Source organism: Oncorhynchus tshawytscha, linkage group LG04 (genome assembly GCF_018296145.1).
Source record: "Oncorhynchus tshawytscha isolate Ot180627B linkage group LG04, Otsh_v2.0, whole genome shotgun sequence".
In the NCBI taxonomy this organism is placed as follows: domain Eukaryota; kingdom Metazoa; phylum Chordata; class Actinopteri; order Salmoniformes; family Salmonidae; genus Oncorhynchus; species Oncorhynchus tshawytscha.
Genome location: NC_056432.1, coordinates 62392105 through 62403604, shown reverse-complemented (window position 1 = coordinate 62403604; position 11500 = coordinate 62392105). Strand labels below are relative to the sequence as shown.

Genomic DNA, 11500 nt, shown 5'->3' with positions numbered 1-11500 from the left:
TGGATGGCCTAGTTTATGTTTTTTCCTTTCAATTAAGACCTAGACAACCAGGTGAGGGGAGTTCCTTATTAATCAAGTACAAGAGAGTGAAAACCTGCAAATACTCTGCCCTCCGTGGAACGAGTATGACACATGCTCTACAACATATGTTCTTCAGACAGCCCCGTCAGACATACCCTGATCTGGTGTTGTCAGTTACAGAGGCTGGCCACAGACAGGAATGGGGCCATGTATTCAGAGTCTCGATGTGTCAACTCTATAATTACATTTACAACTGCATCACCTAGGTCTGCTGCCAGATTACTTAGCACTTTTTGTCTCCATATAGAGGACGTAATTATTTTTTTTTAAATGGCACATATATTCTGAACTTGTAATCTGGCATTTTATTCACCTCAACATGACTAACAATATTTTTCTGAATGGCAGAGGGCATGTTGATAGACAAACAAGGCAAATGCAGCCAAAACAATTACGACACATTACCCCATAATCAGAAGATAAGTGTCAAGTTGTTTTCCAATGTCATACAAGCAGCTTCATCATCAGAAATAGAAAAAAAACTATTTATTTTGTGTTTGTTTATTATCTACATAGAATTTGTCCCAAATCTGGGCCAATTTACTAATTTTCCATGACATCACCTCTTCCAATCATTTTAAGATATAAAATATATGGGTTACAGCTGTCAGAATACTTACAAGTCACATTTCCCATCAATCATCAACAAAACAAAAGGACACGAGGTACAGCATCAATGCAGAAGTCTTAACAGTCTGGTGACAAAAACGATTAATGACAACCCACATTATGGGCCACAAAGCTACACTGCATGTGCTCATTTCAATTTCATGGTACAAACCAAGACGGAACAAAAAAGCCTCTACAAAAATCAATGTCAAAATAACTTCTTTTTTTTGGGGGAAAAAAGTCAGTTCTGAGTTTGAAGCCTCAGTCGCTGTCAGAGCCAGAGCCGTGGTTGGAGGCCTCGTTGGCAGAGCCCCCTGGTTCTGATCCATTGTCGGAGCGGCGTGGGGAGCCCGCCGGAGAGCCCGCTTCAGAGCCAGAGGCTGCGGCCGGTGAGCCTGGCCGGGACTCGTTCTCCGACCCAGAGCGGCTCCTCTTGCTCTCGTTATCAGACTGCTCTGAGTCAGACTGCTGCACACTCTTCCTCTTCACTGGACGGTCACTGCCTGAGTCGCTACCAGAGTTTTCGGAGCGTTGGGGGCTTCCAGCGTCACTGCCAGAGCGGTTCCGGCCCCCGTCGGACTCACTGTCGGAGGCGATGCGCTTCTTGTGGCTGCCCTCATTATCAGAGCCTGAACCACTGTCCCTGGGGTTTCTAGGTGGTCAAAAGATATATGACATATTAGTGGCACAAAACTCTTCGGAGTTGTATTTTCATGTGGCATTTTATGTACGAATGAGTTTATGCCCTTACCGGTCTTCAGCAATTTTCAGTCCATCCTCGTCTGATGAAGAGTCAGAGGATGAGATGATGGCTTTCGACTTGATCTTGCCTTTGAGAGACGGTGGCACAGGCTCGGCCTAGACAAAAACAGAACTGTTACAACTCTGGGCCTAAGGCCGGGCATTTGGGAAAAAAAATACCATTAGAAAGACATAAAGACAGTAACAAACTAGATTTAACTGACCCTTTGGAACTTCTTGCCGCCCGCTCTGGGTTTGCGTTGCTTTTTGGGCCGTGAGCCTCCTTCCTCGTCATCGCTGCCATCGTCACCCCCTTTGTTGGGTCTGAAATACACAGTCACAGTGCCACTCACACCAGGCCATTTTCCTACCGGTCACTACAAATAAAACACTTTCCACAGCAGTCTCACCTCCTCCTCTTCTTGCGGCCCTCCTCCTCACTTCCGCTGCCACCCTTCCTCTTCTTCCTCCTTCTCACTGGCAGGTCCTCATCAGAGCCATCGTTGACAAACTCATCAAAGTCACCCCCTTTCTTGCGCTGGGGAGAACAAAACAAACAACAATATGGTCACACTGCACCCTAGAGCCTTTGTTTGAGATTCCTATCAATCTGATGTGCCATGAGCTAATCATTGATCAACCCAAACCTCTGCGTTGCACTAGCTGTTCGACACATTTACACTCACTCGGCCACCACCTTTCTTCTTCTCTTTCCTTTCCTCCTTCATTCCATCAGCGAAGGAGAGCAGACCCTTGGTCTTCTCCACATACATGGCTCTCTGCTCCAGCAGCTTCTTCTGATCCTCTTCCTGCTTGGTTCTCTTCTCCTCCTGGTGGGGCAGGAGGAAGACAAGGTCAGTGGGTTAGTCAAACTGTTATGAAGGAATACATTTACAGTGGACCAAAGAAATGTGTTACTCAAGACATCACAGGCTCAAGTAAGGTCTGTTTACTTAAATGTCTTATCCATTATGGTTTACAAGTACAACATAGAAGGGATGAGGGACTTGTGGAGATGTGACATTCCATAGACAGACCTGTTCTTTATGCATCTGTTGGCGCAGGAAGTCCCTCTCCTGATCCTGTTTGGCCCGGATCTCCTTCTCCTCCTCGTCCTGCTTCCTGGCCCGAGCCACGTGGTACTGGGCCTGACTCAGCAGGTCAGAGCATTGCCTGCAACGGCCCCCACACAAACACAGCTCACATTCCAGGCTTAGCCCGACATCTGATGGCTGGGTTCAGCTGTCATTCCTCTAATTTCCTCTGAGATATGATCTGAATTTTGGCTAAGAGTGGTTTATTGATTTACTGAAGGCTATGAAGTAAGTACTGGCCTGAATTTGGATTTGAGAGGGGAGATATTTGTTCAAACTGACCTGGCCTCAGTGGAAGCAAGCACTAGGTCAAACCTCATCTTGTCACCAGCCTTGGCAAGGTAGCTGAAATACCTGAAACAAAAAGAGAAGACAGAATTAGGCTGAGAAAAGTGAAGGATCATTTTAGGAGAGGTGTTAAAGTGAGTTTAGGGTGTACCGGTGGGCCAGCTCCAGCTCTTTGACAGCACTGAGTACAGCCTTTAGGTTACTCTTCTCGTCCTTCAGCACCAGAGTGGCCAGCCTCTGCAGCACCAGGGCCACGTTGAACATCAGCACCGTGTCACTGGGGGCCACGTGACGCGCCTGGGGACACAGCCAGCCACTTTTGTTTTCTTCCATTTAACCTTTATTTAACTAGGCAAGTCAGTTTAGAAGAAATTCTTATTTACAATGACGGCCTACCCCGGTCAAACCCTAACGATGCTGGGCCAATTGTGCGCTGCCATATGAGACTCCTAGTCACAGCCGGTTGTGATACAGCTTGGAATCGAACCAGGGTCTGTAGTGATGCCTCTAGCACTGAGATGCAGTGCGTTAGACCGCTGCGCAACTCGGGAGCCATCAGTGAGTAACAGGCAGGGTTGCAATATTCCATTAACTTTCAATAAATTCCCTGGTTTCCCAGAAATCCTGGTTTCCCAGAAATCCTGGTTGGAGGATATTGAATTTCCTGTTTATTCCCATCTGATTCCGAGGAATCCTCCAACCGGGATTTCAGGAAAACCCTGGAATTTATAGAAAGTTCTCAGAATTTTGCAACCCTAGTAACAGAACACTCACACAAGGGTCACCCTGCTCTCACATAAACAAGCTCAGGCAAATGAAGCCCAGCCATAGGGTTACTAAAAGGAATGAGAGACGCTTCGTTTCACACAAATCTCACCTTCAGCAGAGTCTGTTTGCACTCCTGGAGTTTCCCGCATTTGAAGAGTGCCCGAGCCAGGTACAGCAGCACCTCAGTGTTCTGATGCTTGTAGAATTTCTTCAGACAGTTCTCGTACTAAACGGCACAATGAGTGGATAAGATATTTTAATAGAACTCAAGTTTTTTTAAAAATGTAAAAAGGAATATAAAAAACCCTGCAGTGTGTACTATGAGCCAGTACAGAGCCTTACCATCTGCACAGCGCTGATGTACTGTTTCTGCTCCACGTAGATGTGGGCCAGGTTGAGCCAGACGTCGCTGATATCAGCTGTGGCTTCTCTCACCTGGGCAAACACGTCACGGGCCTCTCGGTAGTAGCCCTTATGGGCCAGGACGGCACCTGGACAGAAAAGACGGCAAACTCTGAGGTATTTACATGCTAATAGTTAATACTCAGACTTGACTGTGCTTAAGCATTTATGTTAATACAATGAGTGAGTGAAGGCCAACAAACCTATGCCGTTGGCAGCGTAAAGATTCTTGGAGTCGTTTCGTAGGACCTGTTTGTAAATGGCCAGGGCTCGATCCTGATGTCTCTTTTCCTGGAGGGACACAACCACAGACACAGACAAATGATGAAGGCAATGTTTCTGACAGTGATGATTTATGGCTCCACATCAAAACAAATGATATTCTGCCGTACCTTCTCCCGGTCCCTAGTGGGCTGGTGCAGGGTCTGGAGCCACACGTTGCCCAGGGCCAGCATGGAGTAGGTGTCGTTCTGAGTGGACGGCTGCTTGAGGATACGCTCAAACTTCTTCTGACCCGGACCCCACTCCTGCTTGGCCAAGTGGAGATTCCCGATCAGGGACCAGGCGTCTGGGTGATCCTGATTAATCTGCAGAGCCTCTTTGAACCAGTCGGAAGCTTCATAGAAGTTTCCTTTGTCACGAGCCATTGCACCAAGACGCAGGTAACCTGCAAGCAACAACAAAGGACCAATTGATACGCACACAACCTAAGGAGACAGCCATTAACCAAAACATACAGCGTGTCTTCAGTGCTTACAGTCAACGTAGTTGGGATGTTCCCTCAGGATGTTCTTGTAGAGTTTCTCCGCCTCGTGGAATTCGCACATGGCCTCGTAGAGCCTGGCTAGGTTGTAAGAGGTGGTGACAGAGATGGCGTTGTAGTAATGCTCGTCATGCTCTCCCTCAGCTTTGGCCCGCTCCAAAGAGGCCAGGAAGTATTTCTAAACATGGACAGACAGAACAAACCCCTGAAAACTATTTATAGCTCTGTTGTGTCTACTAGGGTCGGGCGATGCTTGGAATGACACATCATCCTGTCCAAACATCATTAATATGCGGTTGTATAGTAAAACAAAAAAATCTTTTAAAAAAATCTGTGGGGGGGGGTACGCGTTGCTCAGTCGATTGGCGGGAAGAACACACTATAAAGGACACATTTCTAGGCCTGAACAGTGTAAAGCCTAGTTATTTATCTAGTTGAGGCTGTAAAATGATATACAAAATTGGTAGAGCGGTTTCTCTTGTTTATAAAAAATGCTCCGATATCAGTTAAAAACTAATATTATAAACGTATCAAGTGTAGTCTACTGTCATTTCATTAGGCTACATTCCAACAGTTTCAGACAAAAATGTAAAAAAGGCGTGATGGGATTTCACTATAGTACTGTCTGCCTTATGCCATAACAGAAAAAAAACTATGGCTCCTTGGAGAGAAAAACAAAAAAGCTTTTCTTTGCCTGTTTTGCGGCTCTTTGGTTTCAGGCTGAATGATAAAGGTGAGCCAGCAGACCTGAATAAAGGTGAGCCAGCAGACCTGAATAAAGGTGAGCCAGCAGACCTGAATAAAGGTGAGCCAGCAGACCTGAATAAAGGTGAGCCAGCAGACCTGACCTAAGTCACTTTCAGAACGTGTAAAAAGACAATCAGGGCAAAGGATCGACAGACTACAAACCTCCGTCAACATTTACAAGTCCATCATCCTGCTGAGTTTGCTACTCTGGGGCAGAAAAGTTGAACATGCTGTTGTTCCTTGCCAGAAACCATTAGGTAGGCCTAAGACATGGTTTAAATAAAACATTTAAAAAATAGACCTAAAAGGTTCAGGGCCATTCCCCTCAGAAATGTCCGGGAACTTGCAGGTGCCTTGGTGGAAGAGTGTGGTAACATCTCACAGCAAGATCTGGCAAATCTGGTGCAGTCCATGAGGAGGAGATGCACTGCAGTACTTAACGCAGTTGGTGGCCACACCAGATACTGGCTGTTACTTTTGACCCCCCCTTTGTTCAGGGACACATCATTCAATTTCTGTTAGTCACATGTCTGTGGAACTTGTTCAGTTTATGTTTCAGTTGTTGAATCTTGTTATGTTCATACAAATATTTGTATGTTAAGTTTGCTGAAAATAAACAGTTGACAGTGAGAGAACGTTTCTTTTTTTGCTGAGTTTACATTGTTCTCTTGCATTATGTTAACAGTCTAACAACCTCATATGTATTGAACATTTAGGCTATGGCAAATAGGGAATAGGCCATTTGGCATGTTACCCTGCTGTGTGCTCTGTGCAGCACTGTTGTTCGCTGCCAGACTCCAGAGATGCAGTCAAATTCAAATACGCTAAACTATCGTGTGACATTACGATGTCGTCACTATCAACAATGGCTGTCAAACATCGTCGATAGACGACACAATCGAAAATCACCCAACCCTAGTGTCTACCTACCATCACCACAAAGGCAAGTTACGAAACTACAAATAACCATTCAAGTAGTTAATTAACTCATTGCTACAATATGTAATGACTAATTCTAGTCAGGCATCTCTGCCATCCTCCTAAACTGTACCTTGGCCTCTCCCAGGTTCCCCAGTCTGAAGTGGAGAGCCCCCAGGTTGTTGAGGATCTCAGGGGGGACGTCAGCCTGGACCTTCTCCTGCAGAATGCGGGTGGCCGTGCCGTAGGCAGAGAGGGCGCCCTGGATGTCGGTCTGCTCCAGGATCTGGGCCAGCTCGATCCAAGCCTCCACGTCATCAGGGTACTGCTCGGTCACCTTCTTCAAATGACCCTGCAGAACACAAAGACATTACATGTTATTGATTTTTGCAATAGTGCTGATTGACATCTACAGAGTTACAAGTTAAGAGATAATGCCACAAAGATCAGACAAACACATACTTCATGTGAGGTTCACCTTCACATAGCGGTTTTACTTACTTTGGCAATGTCTCTCTTTTCCTGATCATCTGAAGTAGCATAAAGAGAGCCCAGGATCTTCATGGTTTCATAGTTGTTGGGGTAGGCCTTTAGGACCTTCTCAAAGCACTGGGCTGCATTCTCCTTGTCTCTACGGTACACGTACATCTGCCCCAGGCCAAAGAAAGGCAGCACAAAGGTAGACGAGGCAAACTGGGTGGCCTGGTAATAGTACTGGAAGGCCTGGTCATAGTCCTCCTGAAACACACAAGCAAGGAGAGATGTAATGCCAATTCAATTAGAAAAGAAAAAGTCTTCCAGAAAAATAAACTGAGGCCTTAGCGCTTACTTGTACATGAAAGGAGCGGGCCAACTGGTAGCAGCTCTCAGCCTGCATAGCTTCCACCTCTGTGTTGTGAAAGGCATGGAGAGCCAGGTGCTGCACTTTACTGTAGTCCTGAAAATAAGTACATCAATGTGAATGATAAACGATGCTCAGGTCAAGACATGCTACTATATACCAGGAATAAGATGACAACCCTCTCACCTTTTTGAAGAAGAAGTGGTTAGCCAGGTGGTTGAGCACCATGGGGTTGCTGGGGTCGATGGTGTATGCTCTGGATAAGAGCTGCACTCCATTCTTGATGGAGTCGGGCTCCTTGCTGTTGAGCTCCAGCACAGCCAAGCCCACAAGGGCTCCCACACACTTGGAGTTGAGCTCCAGGGCCCGGCCAAAGGCCAGACGGGCCTTCTCCAGCTTACTGAGCTTGACAAAGCAGTGGCCCATCCCCAGCCTCACTTCGGCTGGAAAGATAAATAGTGACAGTATATTAGGAGACACCAGGGATATTATTTATAATATGACAGGTGCAAGTGAAATGCTTACCAGGACATCCAGGGTTTGTGCGTAGAGCCTTCTTGTAGTAGGCCAGTGCTCCCCTGTAATCCTTCTTATTGAAGGAGATGCAAGCTTTACCTGTTGAAAAGAAATGTATAATGGTTAGGCCCTATTTCAAAGTGAACCTTTGTGGTTGTAATGGTATATCTTTCCCTTTGTGATTTACTTACCAAGTAGAGCAGGGATGTTATTGGTGGACTGATTCAAGACAAAGTGGAACTGAGCGTCAGCCTGGTCCATTTTGTCTCCCTCCAGCAGACAGAAACAGGCTCTTCCCAACAAGTGGTTCTGTTACAAACAAATAGATTACATTTATGATTTTTTATGATGGGGAAATTAACTTTCACATTATCCAATAATTGTTAAGCAGATCTTCTTACCTGGTCGTACATGATGATCTTGTCTGCCATAGTGTAGAGCAGGGTGGCCTGAGTGATGAGCTCCTTCTTGGCATCTTTGTTCTTCTCTTTACGTGCCTGCTGAACATAGTAGGCTGCCAAGGTGTCCAGACAGGTCATCTGGTCCTTCTCATGGTCTCTGTAGTCCAGGTTCCCATCGATACGGGCCGCCTCCAGCAGCTTGACAAAGTCCTCCGTCTTCGTCTGTTTGTAATACTCCAGCTAAAAGAAAAATATGTTTTTGTTTATTTTGGTGACAAACAATCCCTGAACAAACCCTCAGTCAGTGGCAATGCAACTACACAACTCACCATTTCCCGGACCAGAGTTCTGTGTGACACCTTGGGAGATATTTGCCGACCCGTACCTGTGCCTGTTTGGTAACGCTTTTCCCACGTCTGAGAATATATCAGCGGTTGGTGGACAGTTCTGATAAGGAAATTGTTGTTTACGTCACCGGACTGTGCCCAGGAAATGATTTTATTAAATTGTTAGATGCTACCCCCAAAATCAAAACATTCCATGTTGTGTCTCGCTTGTGTGTTTCACACTTGTTTGTCTAGCTAATCAACCTCACAATTGGGCAGCATGCTGCTGCAGACAGGTAATAGAACAGAGCGTGTTCGCGCAAACATTGACATCCATGTTTGGTTTTGACTTGGGGATGGTATCCTCTAACAAATGGATTAAATTATTTCCTTCAGCGATGCAGACGACAATTTCCTTAACAGAACTGTCCACGGATATACTCTCCAACATGGGAAAAGTGTCTCCAAACAGGCAAAGGTCAGCAAATATCTCACACGTCTCTCCAATGGTATGCCATAAGATGGAATGTTACTGTTAAAATAACTGTAAATGGCGGCAAGCCTGTAGGGCTACAGGGAGGAGTTACAGGTAACCGTACAAATTACAATCTAACTGTATTTGATGCAACACTCACACAGAGTAAAATGTACTGGTTGAAATATCAATTCAACCATTACATTTTTTAAGGCTTAAATGAATTCTCATACCAGTCTGTGTATTCATACTTACAGCAAGAGCAATCCATATGTGCAACTGTGTATGCTCCTGTTTCAGGATACTGATGACCTCATCTCCTTCTGGCAACTGGTCGAAATCAAGCTCAATAACCTGCATGACAAATCATTGATTCACTAACAAGACACAGGTCTACGTGAACACCAGTTTGTACACATACAACATGACCTTTTACCTATGGCTAAAAAGCTTGATCAGAGGCCAAGTTATTTTATTAAATGTTTTGACTGGGGACAAGAAGTGGCTGCATTTGATTGGTTCCTGAGACTTGTATCTCACGCTAATTAACTAGCTAACTAGTTCGCTTACTGAATGATCTGAACGACAATATCAACTGTAGCAATAGACAACTTACAAGTCTAACCTGGGTTATGACCCATCATTTTCATGACTGATAGTAAAAAACGTTTTTTTTTTTACAAAATCTCAGAAGTTGTTAGCGATCTGGCTGACGTTAGTCAACAAACACAGGGCAATACTACGTTAATAGCTAACATTTGTAGGCTAGCTGTGGCAATCCACGGTCAAACAAAGCAGCGTAGCTAGTCCTTACCTCGTCGGTGTCCCGTAAGGGGATTTCAATTGAACCCCGAGACATATTGGCTGATGGAAATCCACGTCCCTACTCCAATATATTCCCAAAATGTGTTCAGCTGTCCCCGTGGTCTCAAAGATCTGGCTCCACTTCCGCTCTAGAACAAATACATAGGTGTTCACAAAACAATGTTCGGGTAGTACAGCGAGCGACTGGTGAAATAATATGACCCACTGGTGTAATACCGGTAGAAAATGTTTTATCTATCTTCTTGGCAGCCTAAACTTCTTTCGACTGAAAGAGAAACATTCTGTATTTTCACAGTAGTATTTGTTGTATTTTCAAAAGTAGTAGGTATACTAGTTGTTTAGAAATCTGTAAATGTTTGTTAATAATAAATGGTGTTATGTTCACTATTTTACCAAGCGCAAAGTAGGGAAATTGAATTTGTTCATTATGCAGTGCGCCAGTATGCCTTTCCATTCAAGCTCCATAGTGGTCGTGTTCGAGAGCATCAAAACCGTGATGTATCATGGGTACATTATGACTGACTGATCTACAAATAATAAAAGACAAGAAAGGGAAAGAAATATTTGATTGATGATTGCTTAAGGGAGGGAAAAATAAGACAATAATAAAAGCTGTTATAATTGTGATAATCCTCTGTGATGTGTTTCTGTGACCTGTGCCCAGTTCAGGTCTTCATTGACCCTGCCCTCTCCAAAAGATTCTGATCGCTACTGTATGAACAAACAAACTGGTGATTTCCTATTGGTTTATGCGGGAGATGTTATGCAGATGATCTATAATAATTTGATATGTTAAACGGACTAATGTTAATTCAAAAAGTCCATTAACTGTGTTATTGTTTGCTGGCTTGAGCCAGCAATCGGTGGAGCTGAGGGGAGGGGGTGGAGGTGTCAGCTGGTTTTGATGTGTGGCAGTGAATGATCAAAACAGGCAAAGGCTACACTCACTGAACAGCATCTTGTGGGTTTCCCACTGCAAACCGGCAGCAATAGAGCTGTCTAAAATTAGGGTGCATTTTTTACCAGCTTATGTGATGAGATGTAGCTGGTTATTATATGTTTTTGAATGAACATTTTCTGCAGCTTTCAAAGGAATATTCCTCAACTGGGAGGTAAAGCTTTATTTGTATGTATTCTCACCCTTTTTTAATATATCTAACATGGTTAGGGTAAGTATATATGTCTTGTATAACTTCATAATGCAATCTTGATTAATTAATAACTGTAAACATCTAATGTAGACTACCTGACATCTAGTAAGCTTAGACAACCTCTCTCTGTTTTATTCTGTAATGTTTCCACAGTCTTTCTTTGCTTCATGTGCTGTTGACTGACCTGCAGTTTCAGTTACATGACTGTCACAAATCTAGTCCCTGGTTAGGTTAAAGTTCTGAGGGGTCATTCCTTTCTCTTGCCCAGGGACCCAAAAGGAAAAAACACCTGAGTTCAGGAAACATAAGTTAACAAAAGAACATTCCTATTCTAACTGGATCTTAATACATTACCGTGCATGTAAGTATGGTATTATATGCAGATAATGCACTTCTACAGCGATGGCTTGTTAAGGACTATTCTAACTCAGACTTTCCCCCCACAATCAAATAGACATATTTGATATTTTACTTACAAAAACAACACTACGATTCTAACAATTTCTTCAAACTTTTTCAGACTAATTTGTAAACCAGTATGACAAGGATTTTAT

General features: G+C 44.2%; 1 protein-coding gene across 1 annotated transcript; it reads right to left on the bottom strand.

The window, feature by feature from the left end:
• Positions 1 to 552: 552 nt before the first annotated feature.
• Positions 553 to 9941, bottom strand: LOC112249567 (RNA polymerase-associated protein CTR9 homolog). The gene is made up of 22 exons (XM_042321017.1): positions 9785 to 9941; positions 9226 to 9324; positions 8170 to 8409; positions 7960 to 8077; positions 7778 to 7867; positions 7439 to 7695; positions 7241 to 7348; positions 6913 to 7149; positions 6545 to 6763; positions 4741 to 4924; positions 4376 to 4650; positions 4187 to 4274; positions 3924 to 4072; positions 3691 to 3807; positions 2965 to 3110; positions 2808 to 2879; positions 2469 to 2604; positions 2118 to 2261; positions 1842 to 1969; positions 1656 to 1755; positions 1442 to 1548; positions 553 to 1342 (listed from the first exon to the last, which is right to left on the bottom strand). The coding sequence occupies exons 1-22, from the start codon at positions 9827 to 9829 to the stop codon at positions 952 to 954; spliced, it is 3450 nt and encodes a 1149-aa protein (XP_042176951.1). The 5' UTR covers positions 9830 to 9941; the 3' UTR covers positions 553 to 951.
• Positions 9942 to 11500: the final 1559 nt, after the last annotated feature.

Excerpts from the sequence above, each read along its gene's own strand:
- LOC112249567 (XM_042321017.1), bottom strand. The coding sequence starts at position 9,829 with ATGTCTCGGGGTTCAATTGAAATCCCCTTACGGGACACCGACGAG. Across the intron at positions 8,078-8,169 it reads AGATCATCATGTACGACCAG|AACCACTTGTTGGGAAGAGC; the intron begins GTAAGAAGATCT and ends TGTTTGTAACAG. Across the intron at positions 4,925-6,544 it reads GGAACCTGGGAGAGGCCAAG|AAATACTTCCTGGCCTCTTT; the intron begins GTACAGTTTAGG and ends GTCCATGTTTAG.